Source organism: Arvicanthis niloticus, chromosome 15 (assembly GCF_011762505.2).
Source record: "Arvicanthis niloticus isolate mArvNil1 chromosome 15, mArvNil1.pat.X, whole genome shotgun sequence".
Classification (NCBI taxonomy): Eukaryota; Metazoa; Chordata; class Mammalia; order Rodentia; family Muridae; genus Arvicanthis; species Arvicanthis niloticus.
In genome coordinates, this window is record NC_047672.1 from 22,119,254 (window position 1) to 22,144,333 (window position 25,080).

Here is a 25,080-nt window from a genome sequence, read left to right on the forward strand (position 1 = left end):
TGCCCACACAGCTCCTGCTCACTCCCAACAGGAGCTCCAGATATACAAGCCCAGCAGATTTCCAGCTCTGCCAAGTGGAACAAAGCAGGAGCGCTCTTCAGCCTCATAGGGGCAGCCACGGGAAGCCTCACCAGCTCCACAGGTGAAGTAAGGGACAGAAGACAGGAGACGGGACCTCTACAGAGAGAGGGCAGGCCGGCTCTTGGGGGTGCCAATGTGGCCCCAGGGTCGAGCCCAGCTGGGGTCTGGCATCAGCCTCAGCCCCCAAAGGAACCAACCTTCCACCCCATGGGGTGGTCACTGCCCAAGGAGAAGGGGTTAATACTCTGCTTATGGAACAAGTTCTGCAGATGGTTCCACAGACAAGAGTCCTGGGCTCAGAGCCGAGACGAGCAGAACCTGCTGCAGCAGAAGAGGTAAGTTTGCCATCTGCTTCTGTGTCTTCTACCTCTGCAGCAGCAGGGATTACACTCCACCCACTCCTGGCTTGCTTGAGTCTTCTCTTGGCGCCCAGTCTGGACAGTCTGTGCCCCTTGTTAGCACTTTCTCCTGAGTCTTGGCCTGTTAGGCTAGCTGGTCAGGTTGTTAGGTGGGAGGTTGCCTTGGCACAGTTGTTCAGTCATTTCAGCAGGTTTCTTATGAGTACCCCCCAGTAGCAAGCACCTCACTGTTGTTTGTGAGCCCTCTCCCCAAAAGATGATGGTGGCAGTGTAATGTCTTATGTATCTGTACTCCATACCCCTACAGCGGACTGTGACAGAAACATATTTTATATATAAGTATGCATGAGGAAATGAATGAGTGATTGAATGAATAAAGCAATAAAAAAATATGGGCAGAAATGTGAAAATAACATGTCATTCCTGTGCGTTTGTCTCAGCTGCTTGAGGATTTTAAAGACCCCAAGAACGCACAGTTGCAACCTAGAGTGTCTTCCTCTCTATTCATGGGTTGGCATGAACTCCAGGGCCCAATGTCAAAGATGCTCATCCTGTTGTCTTTCAGGATAGGGGGTTCTGAAAGTCTGGGGAGACGCTGGAGTTTAAGCCATTAGAAAATTTCATATTTTGATTTTATCCGCTAACAACTTCCCTCTATTCACTTGATACCCACTCCTGACTCATAGAATCTTAGACTTGGCTTTGATAGCAGGAAAACAGGTGATCCACTGGATCTTGGGCCCAACCTGTGAGCTGTCTTCTCTCTGACATTGCCAGTGGGGTTCCCCACCGGTTTGGTGACATGCTAAAAGGAAGTCCTGTTTTTGTGGCCTCCCTCCAAGGCAATTCAGTGACAGGTAACAGGTAAAGTGTATTCCCAGAGGAAAGGGTGAAGATTTTGTCTTCAGGTTTTTCTCCATCTCTGAATGCAGGGCTTGTCTCAGCCTGGCCTCAAGGCTGCCTGGGATTTCCTATTCTTTTGATTAAACATTCCCTGCTGGCATGTGCCCCTTCTTGGAGCTGTGGCTTTCCTGTCTCTCATAGCAGCCACCCACCTCTCTCCCCCCAGGCCTGGGAGAGTTGGGGGTAGGGCACATGTCTGGCTGATGACATCTTGGGACAATAGAATGGCATTGTTGTTAGAGAATAATTCCTCATTGGTTTCACTTCTCCTCTTCCCACTCTCAGGACCCTGTAGCTGGGAGCATCAGACACAGACTGCAGAAAATTCATGAGATTTGAAAGGGGCAGATGAGGTTCCTATATCTCTGATGCCAAAAGAACAGAGTAAAGGAGTTGGGCCTGAGCAGACAGCCTGGCTAAGCATATGTTATTTGCCCACATCTAATCTGCATCCATTTCTTCCTATCTTCAGATGGGCCTCCTCTGCAGTGTTAGGCTAAAAGGGCTTATTCCCACCAGTAAGAGGATTCTCCTACCCCATTCTTCTGATCACCACATCTGTTTCCAGAGTTTCTTAACCCTCTTCTTCCCAGACAGTTGGTATCCATGGTAGTAGCCTTCTTTGGATGGTACTTTCCAGAAGAAACTGAAATTTCCTAGGAGTTTCTTGGCCTGAGAGATCAGATATACGCAAGGAAGATATGGCAGAAATTAGACAAGCTTGGGGGTGAGCATTTAAACAAGCACCATGAACGGTGAAAGAATCTCATCTTCTATAGGTACCATCACCTAGTTTATCTGATATAAAGTCAAACATAGGCTTTGGAGGGAAGGAGAGTCTGTCATCTCCACAATAGCAAGTTATAGCTCAAGAGAGAAGGCCCAATGAGAAATTCTAGGAATAGGACCAGGTAGGATTTCACATGAAATGTGGTCTCACCAGAAGGCAAAGCTTTTTAAAGATCTCTGTAAGGTGAGCAGAGGGAAGTCAGCCTTTCTCTGTGTCCACTTCTCTTGGGTCCTAATCATGCAGCTCCCCAGTTTAATTCCATATTAACTGAATTCTCAACTCTTTCTCCTTTCTTCTAAACTATTTTTTTTCTGGCCAGAAATTTCTCATTTCTGTATATCCAATGCATTAAACATCGATTGAGTATAACTCATACTCCATTAGGTTTGTGGGAAATTAACCTGATACAGTGCTTCTCAAGGAGCCTGTGTTCTGATGACAAAGTGTACCAAAGTGCATGCTGTCCCTACATATCTTCAGATTAAATCAAACTCAGAGAGAAAAATACTAAGACAACAAAGTTATTTTGTTGCTTACATGTGCTATGTAGATAGGCTCACAGTAGTTACATCAATATTTAACATGTACAGCATTGTTTCTCTGTCATCACTCCTAAACAATACGGTACAGTAGCAATTTAGAGAGCATTTATATCCCATTAGGCATTACTGGTGACCTAGAGATCATTTAAAGTATACAGGTGTAAGTCACAGAAGTGGTACATGCCTATACTCTCAGTAGTTAGAATACTGAAGCAGGGGACTGAAAACCTCAAGGCCACCCTAGATTTCACAGTAAAAACTTGTCTCCAAAAATCCAAAAGTTAATAAAATAAGATGGCTATTGTGGCTTTAACTCGTAACCGCAGGACTTGAGAGACTGAGGCAGGAGTGTTGTCACAACTTTACCATGGACTACACAGTGAGTTCCAGGCCAGCTTGGGCCACAGAGTATAGTCACAATCTTAAAGTGCATTATGAATGTATAAACTATATACAAATATTATATCCCTGCATGCAGGGGACTTGAGTTTGCATGAAGTTTGGTACAGAGTGGGATAGTCTAGAACCACTGTCCTACAGATTCTGGAAGACTAACCATACTTAGGTTAAAGGTAAGCATGAGTGAAGGTCATGCAAAGGTTTAAACAAGTGTCGAGGGAGTACAGAAAGAAACTGTCCTATCTGGTATCTGATTTCTGCTGGTGTGGGGTGTGCTGAGAACTTCACGGAGGCTGCCCAACCTGACTTCCCACCCCTACTGTGCTGGCATTTTCAGTCCCTGGGAGGACAGGGAGTCGTGCTGGATGTGTGAGTTGGGTTATGTAGATACCTGTATAAATAATATAGATGAAGTGACGTTTCTGTGCAAGCTAAGCTCTGACACTCTTCTGTAGGCCTCTATTCTTGCCTTGATAAACACATACACACATCGGTGTTTACTTGCCCAAGGAAAGGAGTTGTGGCAGTTAAGAACCAGCTTGGTTCCAAATCTTGAAAGAGCCATGTTCTCCACATTTGGACTTCCTCATCTTATCTCAGCTGGAGGGAGGTGGCCCATGAGTGCCCAGTGTATGCCATGTTACCACACATGACTGATCTTTCTCATCTGTGGTCGTTGCTCTGGGCCTGACCCCGACCTCTCAAGAAAAATCAGGAAGAGCCATAAAAACTAGAAGAACCACATAATTTAGTGGAAAGTGCCTAGGGCTATGTTCTTGGTAATCTAGTGTGCCTTTTAACCCTGTGTGATCCTCTGGCGGTTATTTAACCTTCTTTGCTGCCTCAGTTTCCTTTCTGTTAAAAACAATGAGAGAACTCAGCTGGGGTTGTATGGCTATGGAAAGCAAATATGGGATGAAGTGATGTTGCCCCGGAACTGAAAGGCACGTTGAACAAATGAGGTCACGACAAAGAAAATATATTATTAAAAAGGTAACTACTGAGGATGACAAAAATCAGTGGGGCCAATGATCTTCTCCTAATAGAAATGAATCCAGTTAGAATGAAGATGGATGTTCCTGGTAACCACATAATATTATCCCTCACAGCCCCCTGGCACCTACAGTCATCTGTAATGGTATTTGTAGAGAAACTCCTGTATATTCTCAGAGACCCCCATTTTTCCAGCCCTAATTAACACAAAGAAGAAGGACAGAGAAATAGCTAACAAGGCACTCGTCTTAGCTCAGATTCTGACCTGCTTGGACAAAGCTCTTCAGAGTATTCACCCTGAGGCTCCATCTGTTACATGAACAGATTAGATTGTGTTTCTGCAAATTGCTGCTCTTCTGATTTGAACATTTCTTAAAACTCAGTGGATCCTTCCTTGTTTCCCAGAATAAACAACAGAACATGACTCATGTACATGGCATGCGTAGATTTATATGTGCATAAAAACCAGAAGCAAAGGGTTTGGGAAGCAGAAGTCATAGAGAAGGGAAACCAATGACTCTTACTTTGGAGGCACAGTGTTGGGTTTAAACAAGAAAACACTAACATGTCCCTAACAACAACAATACACTAGATTTTGTGTCAAGAACCCCATTAACTGAGTTTTCCTCAAGCTATCACAGAACTGGACTCAATTACCAAGTAAAACAAACTATTGAAGAACCTTGAAATATCAGTCATGTTTTCAATAGTTCCCATTTCTTTTTGTCACTCTGTCATTACAGTTTACGTGATTCCACATTTTTGTTTCTTTCTTACTTATCTTAATTATTACAAATATTTTGTATGATACTAGGAAATAATATCCATGGAAGTTTAATTGCTCTTCATGTGAAGATTTTTTTTTCTCTTAATAAGTTATGAATAATTGCACCTGTTAATTAGGGTTTCTCTATGCTGGCATGGTTATCACATTGGGCAGGATAATTCTGCCCAATGTGGGTCCTGTGTGGCATGTTCAACATTGTCTCTTTCCTTTATCCCCTGTCCCTTAGTTGTCCTCTAACTTTCTATGATGAGTTGCTGTTAGAGAATCTATAAGATCCTTTGGTATACCTTGCACTTCTTTTTGGAGCCCAGGAATTGTGAGGAAAACTATGTTAGGGAATTAGGGCTTTCTCTGCTATCACCTTGTGGCCCTATGTAGTTACTACAAGTAGTAGTCTGGGACAGGCTCCTCCTTCATTTCACTGAATTCTGGAGTTTGTAACTAGCGAAGATCATTTCTTACAAACATTGTTGAGTTGGATTATAAGCTGTTTCTTTACCAGGGGTGTGGTTTGACTAAGTTTCCAGATAAGACACGGGGCATTTCTTTTGATTTGACTTTCTGATGAATAATGGATAAGTTGTTACTATAGGGATGTCTCAAAATATTTCATAGGATATATTTATAGAGTTAGAGAGAGGTAGTTGTGAATGGGTATGGTCAAAATACGTTGTATAAATGCATTATATTTTCAAAGGACACACATGAAGTCATACTGAAATAGTTGTATAATTAAGGTTCAATCTTAATTGAGCATCATGTAACTTTTCCCAGTGTATGTAACAGCCTTTGGTCTTTCCCAGGACTATGAGAATAGAAACAGACCAAAGGGAAAAGATTACATAGAAAATAGAGAGGTTCACGGGAGACAGTTGCCAGCTTCTGAGATGTGTCATGAACAAAATGAAACTCTGTGATTTCCTAGTGTAGAGGAAGAAACGTATTTTATTTATAACATGAAGTATAATATGTTACAGTAAATATAAGACCAATGGAAAGAGTAAAAATATTTGAGGGTGGTGGTGGTGGTAGTGGTGGAGACGGGGTGTGTGTGTGTGTGTGTGTGTGTGTGTGTGTGTGTGTGTATGTGTGTGTGTGTTGTAGGAAGCATTGTTTTCCCTACATTCTAGTGCTGACTCTAAAATACGTACGTAAGAGAGCTTTGGGAAAATGGCTGGAGCCATGGTTGTGGTGAAGAGATTAGAAAACTTGCAGCAGTGTTTTCAAGTCAAACCCTGCTTCTCATTTCGATTCTATGTTTATTTAAGGTTGGCTTAGGGGGTGGTAGATAAAGTCAACAAGGAGGGGGAGTAAAGCCACCTTGGCACCACCGCTGATTCATCCATCCGACAACGATCGTAGTGAGTATCCATAGCACACTAGGTGATTTTGCTGGGCACAGAAGTGCAGAATGCACAATGGACAATCACTGGGTGAGGGGAGTGGATTCAGGAAGAAGCAGTCTTGTGGGCACAGGCCCAGCGAGAACGGTGTGCTCTGTGGGGCTGAGGCCTGTGGTGAGACTGAAATGCCAGGTGTAAGGAGTGAGGGGGAGGATCACAGAATGGAAAAATAGTTGCACAAAGACCGTGAAGGGCCTCTGTGTTCCTTATCCTTGGGCATTGAGAGAGCTGTCGGCTTTCTGTAAGCTGTGACTGCATCGCCATTTAGAAAGACTCTCTTGACAGCATAAATAACGATGGACTAGGGGTAAAAGTAGGGCACGGGGAAACCAACTGGATGTCTTGTTAATCCTGAGAATAAAGATGTGAATTAGTGAGCGTTTGTAGCAACAAAAGAGAAAGAACCAAATGGAGACAGAATGGAAAATGATTGACTGAACCTGGTTGCTGTCCATGGGCCTATGAGGGAGCTGGGGTTACAGTTGAAGGAAATAGAAGTCCCTTTCTACTCTTTATCACGTTTCCACTCCCAGCTTTGCAGTTAGCTTCTTACCACTGCCAACACTGTAGAATGCCAGCTCTTGTACAGAACCTTTTGTATGTCAATTAATCGGCTATCTATGGATAAACATAACAATTGGTTTTACTCCTGTGGAAAGGACAAATTGCTCCAAGGTGAAAGGAAAATTCAGTAAAATCAGAGCCATGTGTTTTAGTTGGGATCAGACTACAGAGGTGATTTGCAGAGCCATGTAAATCACATAGAAGTAAAATAATAAGTAAGGAAATCATGGGGGCTGGGAGTTGAGGGAGGATCTAAATTCCAAATTGGATGCATTCAAGAAGGAATGGAAGGGGGAAATGAGAACAGTCATGTCCCCATGAAATTCAAGACATGGATTCTCTAAAGTAGATTCCTTACTTCCTTCCCCTCATCAGCCATTGTTGGCCGCCGCTTATGTCTTCACAGGTACTAATTAATGGTAGACACGAAGCAGCACCTAAGGCCCTAGGCCTTACATTTTTAGACAGGGTCTGATAATGCCAGATGACTTGACTTCCTCAGGTTTAAAATGTGTTCTTTAGAGGTTGGGATTCCAAGGCATTCTTTGGATTTATTACTTCAACAATTTCACATGCACGGACCACACTCAGTAACTCTTGACTGGATTTCTGAGTTTTCATTTTCACAAGAATCCACTGGGACTCTTCCCAAGCTGCAGACCTGGACATGTTCAGGCCCAAGGGTAATCTGAGACTTGAAATTTCAAATTAATTTGCATAAGATGCTGATTCCCCCGTAGGATTTCGGATTTATGAAAGAAAAAAAAATGTAGACATTAAGATGTGAGAGGAGAAAGTGGGAGATATGAATGACCACTGCCTGGAGCCAAGATTTCTCACAAGGGCCATTGCTGGTTTTAGGTTGAGTCCTGAAGATACTGCTAGAGAACAGGGCAAAGTGGAGGAATCAAATATCTCGCACTGAAAGTCAAATAGCATCTTGTAACAGAAAAAAACAAAAACAAAAAATCATCAGTCTCTGCATGCCGACTTCCTCCACAAATATGAGGGAGGAACTCCTTATACCTCTAGTACATAGAAAACAATGCTTATCATGCAGGGCAATCTTAGGGCACTTCTGATTTCAGAATAAGACCACTCCAGGCATGATCAGGTCATGGAGTGAATGTATACTGTATACTTGAACAAAACTCCTCCTTTCTTGGTCTCTTCTCATGTGCACAGACTATATATATATATATATATATATATATATATATGTATATATATCATACACAATTATGTATTTATATAAATATTTATATATTGTATTTATATATCCTTATGGAATATGTATACATTATAATTACATAATGTAATATAAATTATATTATTGTATATATAATATAATAAATGTATTATATAACATTACATTATATATTTTATGTTATAAAATATAATATATATCATATTATACTATATATTACATAGCAGTATATCCTTTATTATGTCCTGTATTTTCTTATTTCCAGTATTTTCAGTACTATGGGATAGAAAACTAGTTAAAGCACTCTTTTTAAAAGGCTAAATGGGCAAAGTCAGTTTATGTGAACGGAATAATTGGGAGAAAATAGTTGGTGACCCTTACACTGTAATGGGCCCACCTGCCTGGGGTCAGGAACCTTTCCATCCATTGTTGTTGAGACACACACGGCCGAGTGAAGCCTTTATAACGTGTCCTGCAGCTGGGTATGTTCACTGTTATCACCTTTCTTTTTCCCTTTCCTGGTAGGATCTGGGAGTCACCTCTTCTTCTAGCTGCCAAAGAAAACGATATCCAGGCTCTGAGCAAGCTGCTGAAGTTTGAAGGATGTGAGGTGCACCAGAGAGGTATGCAGCAGAATTCTAGAACTGGTCTGTAGGTTAGTCCCCCATCCTAGAGAGATCCCCAAGACCTAGAGTCTGTTTTCTTTTCCTCCATTGACTGCCTCAAAGACATTATATGTTCTTTCTCCCTCTCTAATGCTAGGAGCCATGGGGGAAACTGCTCTCCACATAGCAGCTCTCTACGATAACCTGGAGGCTGCCATGGTGCTAATGGAGGCTGCCCCAGAACTCGTCTTTGAGCCCATGACTTCCGAGCTATATGAAGGTGAGGCCCGAAGAAGGATGGTGAGCTGTTTTCCAACAATTTCAAGTCGATAACTTAGGGAAGCAGAGAAATTTTCTGAAGATCCCTAGTCTTTATTACTAGTCACCAAGCTGTCTTTTGACTAAGTCCTGATGACAACTCATTACATCTGGTCCAGAGCCCCAGAGAAGGAGCAGAATTGAATAGAGAGAACAAAAGGATCCCCTGGGAACTTCTAACACCCACAGGGTCTCTCTCATTCACCCCAGATGGCAACACAAAGGAAACTATGGGGACACACAGAAGGGATTCCTTCAGGGTCCTGAGAACAAATATACAACTCATAATTCTCTCTTGGTCAGGTCAGACTGCGCTGCACATTGCAGTAATAAACCAGAATGTGAACTTGGTCCGTGCTCTGCTTGCCCGGGGGGCCAGTGTCTCTGCCAGAGCTACAGGCTCTGTCTTCCACTACAGGCCTCACAATCTCATTTACTATGGTAAGAGCCCGGGAAGGCTTAGAGGAAGAGAGTGGGGCAGTGGGTAAAGAGGGAAGGCTAAAGAAGAGCCATGCCTTGGTTATATCTTATGGGGGATTGGGAGAGCAGTGTTTGTAAAACTTAGAGGCAGGGGCAAGTTTCCCTCATAACATTCAGTGTTGGTCTTTTCTGAGGTTTATATTGGTCAAATGATCCCAAGTCACAAGCTGAGATATGGGATCAAGGAGGCAGTTGTGGGCCTGGAGGTCAGATAACCCTCTCATCATAGGCTAATCCTGCTGTCTCCTACCGTGAATTTCTTTGTGTCCACAGGAGAGCATCCTTTGTCCTTTGCTGCCTGTGTGGGTAGTGAGGAGATAGTTAGGTTGCTCATTGAGAACGGAGCTGACATCCGGGCCCAGGACTCCCTAGGTAAGAGCAGTGATGAAGAGGAAGTGCTGGATTCTCTCTGTGTGTGTCTCTGTCTCCATGTCTTTCTGTGTGTGTGTGTGTGTGTGTGTGTGTGTGTGTGTGCACATGCATGTTCACACGTGTGTATGTGATATCAGGGGAGAGAGAAACACTCGGATGGAGAATGAGTCATCAGGGAAACTGATGGCAGCCTCTGTTCTCCCCAGGAAATACAGTCCTACACATACTCATCCTGCAGCCCAACAAAACCTTTGCCTGCCAGATGTACAACCTGCTACTGTCCTATGATGGGGGAGACCACCTGAAGTCCTTGGAACTTGTGCCCAATAACCAGGGACTCACCCCTTTCAAGCTGGCTGGGGTGGAAGGCAACATTGTGGTGAGATCCTACCCTAAGGGGTCTTTAATGACCCTCGTTTGGCATTACTGGGAAGAAAACTGAAAACACACTTCAGATCCCATTCTCAGTTTTAATTAGGATCTGTTTCAACCTATGGTTTTCATCTCCCTGTCACCCCCCCCTTTTTTCCCTGCTTTTTTTACTCCAAGTGAAGTACTGAGAATTCATGTAGTCTAGACCTCATGCTGAGATTTTCTGCAGTGCCCGAGCCAATTTGTTCTTTCCAGAAGAAACCTGACAATCCCCTCATATCTCCAGGCTCTGGAATGATTCCAAGTGCAAGATAAATCTAGAATTTTGTGTGGCATGAGTTCTTGTTCTTCCAAAGGATGTGGTCTTTAAGAGAAAGAAAACACCTTCTTCTCTAGTCCTTTCCTTCTGGGCTGTGCTATTCCATTCAGCTGCGGGTCCTGACTATCTCAACTCCCTTTCAGATGTTCCAACACCTGATGCAGAAGCGAAAACACATCCAGTGGACATATGGCCCATTGACCTCCACACTTTATGACCTCACTGAGATTGACTCCTCAGGAGATGATCAATCCCTACTGGAACTTATTGTTACTACCAAGAAGCGAGAGGTACAGTCTTTCACAGCACAGGCCTTGGTGAGGGGCTGATAGGGTTGTGGAAATACTTTGCTATTCCTTCTGTTGCAGGCTCGCCAGATCCTGGACCAGACACCCGTGAAGGAACTGGTGAGCCTCAAGTGGAAGAGGTATGGGCGGCCCTACTTCTGTGTGCTGGGTGCCGTCTATGTGCTATACATCATCTGCTTTACCATGTGCTGTGTCTACCGCCCACTCAAGCCCAGGATCACTAACCGCACCAACCCCCGGGACAACACCCTCCTGCAGCAGAAGCTCCTTCAGGTGGTACCCTGGTAGTGACAGATAATACACTAGGAATTTGCTTTTCAAAGCACTGTCCCACTTTCCTGACTCCACACCAGCATTTCCTCTCTCGTCTAGATCTCTCCTAAGAGGGCGCAGGGTCCACATTGCATATACAGAGACACATACATTCTTATTCTAGGAGCAGAGTTTGAGACTAGCTGAATCTGATGGGGAAAAAAAAGAGCCAGGGACCTCCAATACTAGATGTCAGACAGAGACAGGTGATTTATCAACATTTCTTCCTCCCTAGGAGGCCTATGTGACCCCCCAGGATGATCTCCGGTTGGTGGGGGAGCTGGTGAGCATCGTTGGGGCTGTGATCATCCTGCTGGTGGAGGTGAGGTGTGGTTAGAATCCTTGTGGAGGCTGGCTATCTGATCCAGGGGCCCAGTCTGCACTCTGGTCTACAAGTGCCTTTGTGTTTCTTTGACTTCTTTCCAGATTCCAGACATCTTCAGGTTGGGGGTCACCCGATTCTTTGGGCAGACCATTCTTGGGGGGCCATTCCATGTCATCATGTGAGTGTCTCCTTCATCTCATTTCCATCCTTCATCTCATTAGAGCATCCCCATCTTCCCTTATCTCTTGAGGTCTCTCTGTGATGCTAGGTCCCCAGGATGAGCCTGGCTTCTTTCTCATTACACCCACTCTTTTCTTCCACCCAGTATCACTTATGCCTTCATGGTGCTGGTGACCATGGTGATGCGGCTCACCAGTGCAGATGGAGAAGTGGTGCCCATGTCCTTTGCTCTGGTGTTGGGCTGGTGCAATGTCATGTACTTTGCCAGAGGATTCCAAATGCTGGGTCCCTTCACCATCATGATCCAGAAGGTCAGTTCCTCCCCCATGCTTCCTAATAAAGAGGCTCGGACCAAGGCTAAGTAAACACCTTTCCAGAAGGGCGGGCAGTACATATTTCAGGTGTTGTGACTCTGACATTCTTTTTATATGTTTTTTTTTTCCCACTGTCTTTCCTTGAAAGAGTGTAAAGTCCTCTTATAAGCTTTTAAATCATCTTTAGTTTAAGAACCTCACCAAAACAGGGCAGGTAGACTTAGTGGGCAGGCATAGTTTGCCAACCCATTCTGGTATATGGAGCCAGCAGACGGTTAGGGTTAGACTTGCTGGTGTCAGGTGGGTAATTGCTCTAAAGGTAGTGTTCTCTGCCTCCTCCTCCTCCTCTTTGTAGATGATTTTTGGTGACTTGATGCGATTCTGCTGGCTGATGGCTGTGGTGATCCTGGGATTTGCTTCAGGTAAATCACCTAGGTGGAATCTGTGGGAGGAAAGGACTGCAAGGAGCTTAGAGGATACAGAAATCTTCACACTGAACTTGGGAGGCCAGGAAATGTCTGAAAGGTGGGATACTGCTCAGAAGTGAAGGACAGTAGTGTCAGGGACAGGCTAGGAACACGAGTCTTGTAAAAACAGTGGAGCATAATTACTTAAGATTGATCAGTTTTGAGCTTATCAAGGATAACTGTGATAAATGCGCTAGTGTGAGCAGGGGAAGCTCAGGGAGCCTCAGCCCTACACACACACAAAAACTACAGCCATGAATTTGTTAAGAAGGGGTATATAGGAGAGTCTGAAAGGAGAAAAAGGGAGAGAAATAAAGTAATTTTATTATCATCTCAGAAAATGAAAGAAATAATTTACGATGTATCGTTTAGAGTTGAGACCACTTCATATGAGATGAAGGGAATAAAATGTAAACGAACAACAAGTGGTGGGCTATTCATGATACAGTTGCCATAGTAACTCTCACCCCTTGGGTGGAGCAGCCTTTTATATCATCTTCCAGACAGAGGACCCTGATGAGCTGGGCCATTTCTATGACTACCCCATGGCACTATTCAGCACCTTTGAACTCTTCCTCACCATCATCGACGGCCCTGCCAACTACGATGTGGATCTGCCCTTCATGTACAGCATCACTTACGCGGCCTTTGCCATCATCGCCACACTGCTCATGCTCAACCTCCTCATTGCCATGATGGGTGACACTCACTGGAGAGTTGCCCATGAGCGAGATGAGCTCTGGAGAGCACAGGTGAGCCCTCTGGTGGCTAGGAGGATTACTGCATCTACCTCCTGAAACGGGCCATGCTCGGATAAAAGGAGCCATTTTTACTCCATGTGTGTTTGGATTGGTTTTTGCACAAGTTATAAAATAATGAAACATGTTCAGGTGGATTTAATTAGCAACAAAGAGCACTTCTGGAAACGTTGAGAAGGATTCTGTATAGTTTTCTCAACAATTAAATCCTTGGTCTTTTCTAGAAATACAGTGAACAAATGGCTAAAACTATATTTGGTCAGTTTTGCTTCCAAGTAAGAATGGAACTATCTAGCCTGCTTGAACACACTGAAGCCTGCAAAATTTGACCCAGAAAAATTGAAAGTGTTATAAATAATGACATAAAAAAAAAAAAAACCTCTCTTTAGCAGCAGAAGCTATCTTCAGTCAGATCATTATGATGGGCATACATAAAAGACAATGAGATGACTCAAGTACCCATTTAAAAATATACCTGGAAAAGAATTTATCTCACCAAAAATAATTTAAGCAAAATAAAAATGGAACTCTAAAACCCTGGAAAGCATTTAACTGTGATGTGTGGAAACGGAGTAAAATCGTAAGCTAGCTAAGAAGGGTTTGCTGAAAGAAATCTCTTGAAAATACGTGGATATTAGGTTTCCAAGTTGGATGTTTATATTTTGCAATCACTTTACGCATGCAGGGTCAAAATATTCTGAAACCTGTGAAGCTCCTTTATGCTTTCCAGGTTCTTGCCTGTACCTAAGATCAAGGTCTCTCCTGAGAACCTCTTAGATGTCTCCTGTACCTCACATGGTTTTACTGTGGCTTTCAAATTATAGGATAAAGAATTGTGGGGCTCAAGTTCCACCCATTCTCTTCCACAGAAGAGACTCTATTAAGTTCATACTGCCATCTTGGTTTGGGGACTTGCTTCCACTTCTAGAAAGCCATAAGTCCTTGAGTTTCTCCATTATTAATTTGCCTTCCCTCTGCCTGGCCTCTGCTCCTCTCCCTGCCCTTCTCAATGGGTACCTGACCTCCTCTCTGACTTCCCTTTCTATACGTAAATAAAGGTTGTGGCCACCACTGTGATGCTAGAGCGGAAGCTGCCTCGCTGCCTGTGGCCTCGCTCTGGGATATGTGGGCGAGAGTATGGTCTTGGGGACCGCTGGTTCTTGAGGTAAGTGATGTGGCATTCCCTAAACACTCACTTTAGATGATTTCTCTTGTTCCTAGAAGCTCTGTAGAGGTCTGTATGCTTTCTAGACTTCATGTTCATTGTCTTAAGTGTGGCTACTAAGGACAAGACTCAGTTTTGAGCTTGGGCCCTGAAGCATTACCAGAACAGAGCCTGCAGCTGTCTGAGCCCTGGCTGCTGAGGGGTTGGTGCTCCTCGTCCCCACACTGGCTGCATAGAACATTCACCACGGGTGGGGCTGGATGACAAGTATTGAACTTGGATCTTCTTTTCAGTAATCCCTCCATCCACTCTTTCTAGGGTAGAAGATAGGCAAGATCTTAACAGACAACGCATCCGCCGCTATGCCCGGGCCTTCCAGCAACAAGAAGGCCTCGACTTTGAGGACTTGGAAAAAGACTCAGGAGAAAAACTGGAGATGGCACGTCCCTTTGGTGCCTATCTGTCCTTCCCTACACCCTCAGTGTCTCGAAGTACTTCCCGAAGCAGCACCAATTGGGAAAGGCTTCGACAAGGGGCCCTGAGGAAGGACCTGAAAGGGATAATCAACAGAGGCCTAGAAGATGGGGAGGGCTGGGAGTACCAGATCTGAACGTTGGCTCTCACCAAGCATCAAAAGAGAATGAAAGACAGTTGAAAACTAGAAGTCATCCTGCAAGTCTAAGGGAGAAGTGGGAGGAACATACCAAGGAATGTACACTGGGAATAAATGGTCCAGGGCTTCACAACTCCTTCATCTTGGGGCAAAAGGAAGAAGACTCTGTGGTCCTTGCCTCAACCAAGCATTCCTTGTTCTCTTATGGAAACTCCCCTGCACACCAGAGCACTTTAAAGACAGGCTTCCTATCTCAGGCACCTGTCTCCACCCAGGTCTAATAAGTGGAAGGGCACAAAACTCTTCCTAGAGTACTCCAGACGACTGATGGAGAACACTGAGATTGTGGGAAGGCGTGTGATGGAGAGATACAGGCACCAGTCTAGGGGTGGGGAAGCTAGGCTGAGCCTTGCCACCCTCCAATAAAGTCATTTCCTGATCCCCACCCAGCTCCCTTTCTGTTTCAGTGAACTTAAGCACTGGCCCACCCTGTCATGCCGCTCTGCTCCTCCTCCAAGGCCTCCCTAACCCTTCTTTGCAGACTGAGGCATGGACACACCTCAACTTGTAAATTCCCTTCTTTCCCTTTAATATGGGGGAGGATGTTGGAAGAGCAGGATTTGGGGGTGCAATGTCCAAGAGGGCTGGGTTTAATGTGACAGGCATGGAAGCTGGAAGAGAGCCTGGCTCAGTCTCACACGTCCCCCCTCCACCCAATGGCCAGGACTGGGTTGGGGCATCAGCGGCTCACAGATTCCTGACCAGGCTTTACACTTCCACTGAGCCTGGCTGCCTCAGGTGCTGCTGGAGGAGCTGGATGTTGTGCAGTAGTTTCTTCTGGTGGCCAGCTAGGGTGATGCCCAGGCCTGGCAGGTCTCTGGTGGAGAAGGAGTGGATCAGACTTGGACCAGCGTCTTTAATATCCCAGATGTACCCCCTTGCCTGGGGCCCAGAATGTTCACCCTCCCACCTCACCAACCCTGCTTACTCCAAGCTGAGCTGAGCCACATCACTGAAGGTGGAAAGGCCAAACTTGGAGAAGTTGTCCTGGTAGCATTCTAGTCCAATGGCTGAAAGCCAGGCCTGGGGAGAGTCCAGGCAAGGAAAGTCCAAGGCCACAGGATTCAGAAGAGCCTGGGAAGGCCTAAGGTAGGGAGGAGCAAGCAAGTCAGGTTTCTTCTTCATCTTATTCTCTTTGCTCAATTTTCCTTTTGGTTTCTATCCACCCTCCCTGGCTTTCCCAGGCTCCTGCCCCAAGCTTCAGACCTGTCCCCGGAGCCCCCTTCAGCCTGGAGAGTATCAGGCTTTCGTATCATCTTGTCAAATGCAGCTACCAGCTGGTCAAAATGAGGCCGACGGGCACGGTCTTTCTGCCAAGTGTCTAGCATCAGTAGATGTAGTCCAGGGGGGCACCCTGGAGGTGGGGGCAACCGGAACTCTTGCTCTATTGCGTTTAGTACCTGCAGGTCAAGAGAAACACGTGTTGAGAAGCTATTGCTGGTACGAGTGTTAGAAGAGTAGAGAATGGGCTGAGGTTGGCTACAGCATGAAGCTGTGGTGGAAAGGGAATTATAAAATATGGAATGCTCCAGTCACAAGACCTTAGAATAGAATGGCTCCGAAAAGGGTGGGCTTAGGATATGAGATCAGAGGGGGAAATCAGCAAACACCTATGTCAGATTCACCTCCTGCTCATTCATGTCCCAGTAGGGCCGTTCTCCATAGCTCATCACTTCCCACATGAGTATCCCAAAGCTCCAGACATCGCTGGATGTTGTATATTTCCCATGCGTAATGACCTCTGGAGCTGCCCAGCGAAGCAAGGAACTTGAACCCTAAAGAGAAGAACGAGAGGTAAACTAATAATAACCCCAGTGAGTGTCAGATTCATTGGGCAACTTATATGCTTGGATGTCGTGGGAGTCTCCCATCAGCATCTTATTCAAGTCCCTTAGCCATCCTGAAGAGCAGATACACATCAAGATGTAGAATCAAGGCTTCGAGAATATAAAACTGCACAAGGTCGTGGGGCTTGAGTGGAACACTCGGATTTTTAATATCACTATGCTGACTCCGCAGCCTGCATGACCTCTGCATTGACAGCAAGGAGGAACTGGCACTAGTTTTGTTAGTCTCCTATGCTTCCCTTTTTTTTTTTCTTGGCTTTTTAAGCTCCTTAATTGGCCTTGGACCAGGCATTTCTCTCCTCACTGCATGACCGAGTCCCTAACCCCCAGGAACCATGATATCCCACCTGGAGCACCCATCCCATATTCTAGCTTTCCCCCCCCAGCACCTGGTGAAGAGCATTGACCCTCGAAGGCCCTGAGCTCACCTGAGGACTGTGGCCAAGACGGGCCACCTTGCACACCAGGTGGCTATTCACTAGCACACTTCTGGCCGAGAGCGCTCGGTGAACAAAGGCAAAGCTGGACAGGTATTGCATGGCAGCAGCCACACCCCGCTGCATGGCCACCAGCTGCAGGCTACTGAACTGGCCCTCTCGCTGCTGAAGAGCAGAGAATAGAGGTCACTAGCAGGGTAGACACACTGCAATACACACATCAGCAAATGAGGGCAGTTGGGGGGGGGGCAAATTTGGGAATCAAAATGGCTTGTGAATGAAGGATGAAGACCATGATGGAGGAAGGAATGGAAAGACCAGGATGGACGATGGTCCATCCCATGATGGAAGATGGGACAGAGACACAAGGCTGTCTTCTGGAAAATGTGAGTGCTCCAAACTTCCCTCAGCCCATAGACCTTCCTTCACCAGAGCAGAACTGACCCTAAGGAAGCTGTCCAGGGGACCAAGCTCCATGAGTTCTGTCAGCACCATGACAGGCCGACTCTTAGTGACTACACCTTCCAGCCTCAGGATATTGGGGTGCTGGAACTGGCCCAGCAGTGCTGCCCGACCCAGAAAGGTCATCTTCAGGCTTTCGGCACCCCCTGCCCACAGGGCCTGGATAGCCACAGCTTGTTCCCGCCGTCCCCGGGGTTGCAGTCGGCCCCGACGCACTTCGCCGAAGGAACCTGGAAGAATTAATACCAGCATGGATAAAAGTATTGACCTGCTCAGCTGTGCTAAGAAGGGATCACTAGGCCCTCCCAGACACCTCTTTCCCCTTAAATACCTGCCCCAATGACTTCTTCAATCTTGATATATGTAGGGTCAACCTCTCGAGCAAGCTCTCTAATGGCCTGGCATGGGTCGTCATATGTGGAAGGGTCAATGTAATACTTCACTCCAAGTCCTGAAGAGTACAGTGTGCTATGAAGTTATGCTGCAAACATGAGTACCCAAATACCCAAGACACACCCTTGTACCTCTGGCAGGTGGTGAGGAAGAGCCCCTTCCTCACCAGGCATTTGCCTAGCTCCAAGCCCACAATCCCAGTCACAGTCCCTCTCCCATTCCCAACCTGGGCTGCTGTATTGTTGCAGTTGTTCTGTGTAGCCGGTCCCACGCCGCTTCCTGAGAGGCAAACCAATAGCCTAGAATGACACTTGTTTCTATCGGCTTACATGGCCCCAAACACCCTGGGCGAGCAGCCAGCTTTCCAGCCCGTGGGTCTAAGGATTGAGGGGACACTACTAGGCCCCTCCTTCCCACCTTTGCAATGAACTAGTAGAAGGATGTGCGAAGTGCTGCAGGGGTTCCTGGGTTTGTCAGGACTTGAATGGTACTGGGGTAGGTTGGATAGGAGTGACAGGGGCCTCACCGCTGGAAGATGACAGCCAGTACAGTGATGGCTGCCAGTAGAAGGAAGGCCAAGGCCCCCAGGATGGAACCAATCACCAAGGACAGCTTCTCTGGAAGCTGGGAGGACAGCTCACCTGAGGGATCAGTGGTAGGGTCACAGGGAGAAGCCAGGCTTTCTTTGTGTCCACATGCCTCTGATGCCCCTGGACATCCACAGCACCACACGCACACGTCACGTGTACACTCATCCACTTGTACATCCATCCAATTCTCCATATTCAAGAACTGTCCACACTACATGCATTCGTACCTACAACCCCACTCTTATTAATTCACAGCCTCCCGCTCTACTCATCCAACGTCTAAAGTCAGGGGTCACCCACAGCACCCTCCTTTCCCAGACACTCTGGTCTGGAGGGTGATGGCATAAGATCTGTGGCTTTGAGTGTCTCAGGACCCAAATGCCCATCTGGGCTTCCTCTCACCTTGAGGCAGTGTCTGAAAATAGACTTTGCCCCCATAGGGGCCATGGCCAGCTGCAGTCCGTGCCCGCACCTGGAAGCCATAGATGTGGCCAGGACTCAACCGTGTCACAGTGGCAGTGTTAGTCTCACTGGTCATAGTGAAGGAGTGGGATTCATCTTCTGCCTAGGGAAGAACAATCACTCACTCATTTTGCCCCCGCTTATCCCCTCTTCACCTTTGTGATATCCCTGGTGCCTCAGGTTCTTGGCACCTCTTGCCCTCCTCCACAGTCATGCCCTTGCAGGGTTGGAGTTGTAGTGGCTGGGGGCTTTCACTAGTTCTGCTGAGGTGCCCTGACTCCCTGCCCACCTGGTCATAGTAGCGCAGTTGGTAGTCGAGGATGTTCCCGTTAGTTTGCTCAGGCTGCGGCCAGGACACTGTGATGCTGTTGGCCGCCCGGCTCACTTGGTGCATCACAGGGACTGCAGAAGGGACTAAAAAGTGCAGGGTGGAGGATTATTGTTGGGGTGGGGTCTGGAGTCTCTGAGAGCAGCACCCAAGGGTGGAGGGGATAAAATTCAGAATGTGATGTCTAATGCAGGCTGGCTGGAAAGCAGGCATGGGGAAGAGGGGATCCGAGGAGCTGAAGCAAGCTGTCCTTAAAGAGAAGGAAAGGAGCTCACCTTCGTGGCTGGTGCTGACATTGATGGCTGCTGCCTGGGGAGGGTCCGGGCTGAGCTCAGACACCCCATTGACAGCCTGCACTTCCAAGACGTATGGCACGTGTGCTCGGAGCCCCCCAACTAACACTCGACTCTCAGTCAGGCCCCTCTGGCGGGGGTCGAAATGCACCTCATCCCTGCAGCGGCGACACATCCCCCCACTGCTGGGCTCTCCGTGACCTCCACACTCCTTGCACACAACATTGAAGAGCAGGTCCCCTCGTCCACCCAGCTCCTGAGGCAGGCGCCAGTGCAGCATGAGCGCTGAGCCTTGCACCTCAAACCAAAGCTCCCGGGGAGCCGATGGAGGACCTGGAAGGGGTGTTTTGGGGTGTGGGGATTATGAGGTGAAGGTGATTTAGGAATGAAAGCCGTCAGAAAGTGTGGCCAAAAGAGCAGAAAGTGGGGCCAGAAAGAAAGACAGAAAGACAGAGAAAGAGAGGAGTGCAGGTCATGAGGGGAGGGGACCAAGAAAACAGGAAAATGCAAAGTCATTCAGGTGAACTCCAAAGAACTTTCATCCCCAGTGTTAAATCAGGACCCCTAAATCCTCACCCATTCCCTGACTTAATGTGTTGAGCTGAACTGAGACTCACCAGTGCAGGCAGCCTCTGGTGGGTCAGAACTGGCTCTGTAGAAGCCCTGGAGACATGGGCAAACTGAGGCTGCAGGATCAGGAGAGTGGCTGCGGGCTGGACATGGTGAGCAGGGAACATTCCCAGCCAGGGCCTTATAGGATCCCTCAGGGCAGGCTAAAGAGGCAAAGGGGAGAATAAAGTGCCACGTTTACTTCATCCGCTCACCCTGAGTTTCAAGTCATCTGTATAAGGTGTCCTTTGTTCCCCAGAGATGGTCCCCTGAGACCCAGTCTCCACCTCCTGTTTTGTGGCGCATAGATCTAGTTAGTCAGTCAGGGGATAGGATTCATTTCCACTTATGAATAGTTGTGTGTGCTGGGGGCTGTGGGCAGGGCAAGCCCAGAAGAAGTAAGTGTTACTGGCCAGGATATATAAACTCTCTATAGTCTTGTTAGCCTATCAGCTACTATGGCCTACCTGCCTCACAGCCACCTGCTTACAAAGGATCCTTCCCAGGCAGGTAGATTATGAGCACAGAGGAGCCCACATAAAATAGCCCAAGAACGGAGCAACTTTTGCTCTCTGTCACTCCTTGGACCCATGGTTTCAGGGCACAAAATATAGAAAACTACAGAAATTTCGGAATAGTACAAGGAGCAAGTCTGTACGCTATAGAAAGTAAAGTTGGGAACATGGGACCTTTCCTGAGGTGGCTTATTTCAGATATTTTGTGGACAAAGCCAGATTTGCAGTGTTCAGGAGAGAAATCAGGGCCAAGTGCTTGTGGGAAGGCGTCTCACCTTGGCAGAGCTTGTCCCCACGAGCAGGCTGGTGTCCAGGCTGGCAGCGACAGCCTCCCACAGCGACCATCCACCTGCCTTCCCCATTACAGTGTAACCTTGGGGGGCTGCCCCCTGCCTGGCCTCCTACGCCATCCTCCTCTGGTTCTGCATGAGCTACACAGGTTCCCACAGCTGCCACTAAGGAGGCACCTCCAGCTCCACTGGCCTGCGTTTCGGGAAAAGAGGCAAAGGCACGGAGGACGGAGGGACAGGTGTAGGAGAAAAGCTTGACTGCCACAAGGGCCAGGCAGGCCCCTGTGTCTTGGAAGGCCACATAGAAGCCGCGCTGCGTGAGAGGACCAAAGCTGCGCTCTTTGACGTTCAGCTGTAGTCCCACCCGCTGACCAGTCCTGTGGGGTCCCACAGCCCACGAGGAAGAAGAAGAGGAGGCAGGGAAGCTCTCATCTGCTGCGATTGTGTCCACTTTGGTCCAGCGTTTGAGGTGCCAGGCCGAAATACTGTCAGCACTGTCTGGCTCATCAGCTTGCCGGTAGTAAAGGGTGAAGGTTTCTCGGCAGGTACCCCCACTCACACCCAGGCTGGAACAGGCTCGCACAGAGAAGTGAAGACGGATGTGTGCCCTCTGGGCCCCTCGCCGCTCCACAAAGTGTGTCTGCAGCCAATTGTCCTGGCCAGATCCAGGAGGGACCCCTGCGACGTGGCATGCTTCGAAGGTCCGAGTCAGACGGCGCTGGTCATCTAGAACACTCACCTCATCCCACTGCAAGGGGACCAGGAAAAACAATCACTGCTCAGAGCTGGCAGAGGGAGGTGACAGTGGGTCATTGTGGGGCTATATCTGTTACACTGAGATTTAGCATTCATGGCAAGCAAAGCAGAGAGGATACACTGAAATTCTGTTCCCTACAATGGATGGAGTCTTATCTCACACCTTTTATCCAGGATTTTCTCCCTCAATTCCACTTTCTGGAGTACAATGTGGGCCAGAGGATGGGTTCAAAAAGAGGAGTTGCACTCACCCCACCTGGTGGGTAGGTGAGCCAGCCAATCTCAGAGGTCTCTCCCGTGGTATCCAGCAGCACCTCTATTCCAACATAATGGGACACATTGTGTAAAGCCTCCAGCTGGCAAGGCTGCTCCCACTCCATTCCACAGAAGACCAAATACCATCTCCCAGATCCATTTAATTTGCCCGCAGGAGCTCAGTATTTGGTGAGAATTTTGAGTCTAGAATACTTGATACAAGTTCTATTCACTGCTTCCTTAACATCCTCCCTCCTGCTTTTCCAGTCATGTACCCTGTCTCCCCCTCTTCGACTCCCTCCCGTCCCCCGCCCCCACCCCTGCACCCAACTCCATTGGCTGATGAGACTCTCCTGCCTCCCCTTTCTTCCTACCTTCCAGAGCTAGAACTGAGGGCCCCAGAACCAGGAGCCACAGACTGCACACCATGCCCGACACTCTGCTCCCTGACCCAGCTGTGTCCTCAGTAGCCATGCGCATGCGGTGTCTTCTTCGGCACTCCCACCATTGCCTCGGCCACTGCCTTGTTGGAAGGCGCAGCTACGGCTTTCACAAGACCCGGTGTCTACAGTCAAGCTTGCTTCCTTGGGAGGACACAGGTTGAAAATATGCAGAGAGAAGAAGTCATTTTCACACACTATATAGGGGCCCAGTAGCACCTGCACTACAATCCTCAAACTGCCCCTGATTAAACCTTGGACAGAAAGGGTAGATTCATCTGGGTCTGTTACGCAAATTCCACTTTCCTTTGGAGCAAAAGTTCTCAGTCTGTAGGTCTGGACCCTTTTGGGGACTGAAGGACCCTTTCACAGGGTCACATATCAGATATTTACATTACGATTCATAACAGTAGCAAAATTACAGTTATAAAGTAACAGTGAAAAATAATTTTATGGCTGGGGTCACCACAATATGAAGAATTGCATTATAGGGTGAGAGCCACTGTTGTAGAGACATATGCCAAGCCCCTATCTTAACTGTTTACGGGACTGTGTCACAAGGCCCTCATTCTTGAAGACGAAGCACAACAGAGTGTCAATTCAGTCTTACCCTTCTTGTCTGGAAGGAGTTATTCCAGTTTGCTCTCTTCATTTACTCCTCACCTTTCTTCAGCAGCCAACCTGTATGGTAGTTAGAAGTTTCTTCTCATTGAAGGCAGGTATGCAAGAAACAATTCATCCGTATGAACATGTGGGCTCTCACTAGGACCCAGCAATTACACCCTGGATACTCTAGATATTTCGCAGAGACAGTGAAGCAAAGGGGACAAAGGAAAATGGCTTTGGGGTATGAAGGGTGGGGCGGTGGGAGAACAGATGTAAAAAGAACACAGGCATAGGAACTCTGAAAGATAAAGGAGGCTGTGTTGGGAGAGAACAAAGCTATGTAGGTCTGGCACTCATTCTGAACAAAGGTTCTCTTCCCCAAGGGGCATATTTTCTCTTGAAGCTACAGAAAACTAAGTATATAGCATAAACACATGAAAAGGCGCTCCTTATTTGCTCATAGCTGCAGAAAGGCATGGTGAAACAACAGTGGCATGCCATTTGTTACAGAAGGATGTTTGTGCCTTCGTCATGAATGCATGTATGTTACACTATTACTCCCCAGTGTGATGGTTTTAGGAGGTGGAGCCTGTGGGAGGTAATTCTGCATGGAGGATTTACTGGAGTGGATTAGTAGTCTCAGAAGAGCCCCCAAAGCACTCTCTCTAGCTTTCTTTCCATGCTGTGAAGGCACAACGAATAGAGGACAGTCTGCAACAAAGATGATCCTCACCAGAATTCAACCATGTTGGTACCTTGATCTCTGAACATCCTCTGAACGGTGAGAAACGCACTTGTATTTCTTATTAGATGTCATTGTCAAATTGATGGACCTTTGTTGTTTTAAACTGAAATAATTAACTTATCATTTTTAACCTGTGAGACTGAGAACACAATGTTGGTAAATGTCCCTTCCCTATATTGTGCTGTTAAATTCATATTGTATATGCATGAGGAGAATGACTGTCAACATCCAGTAATTTGACATCTAGAAGTCCTTTGGGTATCATGGACTTGCATAATATTTGCTTAAACAATGTCATTCATGGTACTGGGGGTGGAGCAATACAGGGGATTGGACAGAGTTCTATTACCAAGCTGTGTCCTTAACCACTATGAATTGTTTGTAAGGGAAAAAAAATCTCTAAAGTAACTGAACATCAGTAGGAAGATGGTTGAGAAATTATGGCACATCCTAAGCAATAATGTGAGCTGTTTATGTAAGGATATGAAAATGCTTTCCAAGTGAAAGCAAGATGTGCAGAATGGTATTAAGTAAGCTCTTACTTGTTAACTTACAAGAAATAGATACGGAGCTGGATATTTAGCTCCCGGTAGAGCATTTGTCTAGCATGTGAGGCTCTGCATTCAATCCCAGCACTACAAACACAAAGTAAACAAATACGTATGCATGAGAAAAGAAATTATGGAGTGATACATGAAACTTGGGAAGAAAGAAAATGACAGAGTCTGGGGAGATATTTTCATTGTCTTCTTAATTTTTATAGCAAAATAATCTTTCACAACTATTAATTATCTTTTGAACTTAATAATGAGTTAAGATTCCCTTTTAAAGCTGTAGCTAACATCTGCTTGGTAAAATGAATGAAAATAGTGCTTATGTCGTCTGAGTGATTTCTAGAGCCATCCCCTACAGGAAACTTTTGTAACCATTAGTAAACACAGGTCTATGCCCAACAGACTGCAAAGGAATGGATGCTTCCAGGGCCACAGTGAAGACCATATCCGCTATCGGTGGTGTTTTTGCTCTTGCTCTTTCTCTGTAACTTGGTCTCAAAAG

General features: G+C 46.7%; 2 protein-coding genes across 3 annotated transcripts in view; one reads left to right on the plus strand and one right to left on the minus strand.

Moving 5' to 3' along the window:
- Trpv6 (transient receptor potential cation channel subfamily V member 6) lies at nt 1-15,151 on the plus strand. Of its 2 annotated transcripts, XM_034519196.2 has the most exons (15): nt 1-416; nt 8,554-8,651; nt 8,791-8,913; nt 9,255-9,392; nt 9,705-9,803; nt 10,010-10,182; nt 10,638-10,784; nt 10,863-11,075; nt 11,350-11,436; nt 11,541-11,617; nt 11,765-11,930; nt 12,289-12,355; nt 12,884-13,152; nt 14,217-14,323; nt 14,642-15,151. In XM_034519196.2, the coding sequence occupies exons 1-15, from the start codon at nt 289-291 to the stop codon at nt 14,931-14,933; spliced, it is 2,184 nt and encodes a 727-aa protein (XP_034375087.1). In that variant the 5' UTR covers nt 1-288; the 3' UTR covers nt 14,934-15,151. The 2 variants fall into 2 exon arrangements, with proteins under 2 accessions (XP_034375087.1, XP_076769588.1); XM_076913473.1 differs by lacking the exons at nt 1-416; nt 8,554-8,651 and having other exon boundaries at nt 9,260-9,392.
- Ephb6 (EPH receptor B6) overlaps nt 12,707-25,080 on the minus strand; it is a 17,891-nt gene continuing 5,517 nt past the window's right edge. Inside the window, exons 2-18 of the mRNA XM_034519194.3 lie at nt 23,284-23,354; nt 22,608-22,817; nt 22,230-22,294; nt 21,208-21,970; nt 20,426-20,581; nt 19,791-20,141; nt 19,477-19,601; nt 19,128-19,290; nt 18,662-18,776; nt 18,362-18,414; nt 18,074-18,193; nt 17,725-17,972; nt 17,272-17,445; nt 16,622-16,771; nt 16,203-16,396; nt 15,925-16,080; nt 12,707-15,813 (exon numbers count right to left, since the gene is read on the minus strand). Of these exons, the coding sequence (XP_034375085.1) occupies nt 15,705-15,813; nt 15,925-16,080; nt 16,203-16,396; nt 16,622-16,771; nt 17,272-17,445; nt 17,725-17,972; nt 18,074-18,193; nt 18,362-18,414; nt 18,662-18,776; nt 19,128-19,290; nt 19,477-19,601; nt 19,791-20,141; nt 20,426-20,581; nt 21,208-21,970; nt 22,230-22,294; nt 22,608-22,713 (3,048 nt within the window). The 5' untranslated portion in view covers nt 22,714-22,817; nt 23,284-23,354 and the 3' untranslated portion in view covers nt 12,707-15,704. The remainder of the gene's footprint in view (nt 15,814-15,924; nt 16,081-16,202; nt 16,397-16,621; nt 16,772-17,271; nt 17,446-17,724; nt 17,973-18,073; nt 18,194-18,361; nt 18,415-18,661; nt 18,777-19,127; nt 19,291-19,476; nt 19,602-19,790; nt 20,142-20,425; nt 20,582-21,207; nt 21,971-22,229; nt 22,295-22,607; nt 22,818-23,283; nt 23,355-25,080) is intronic.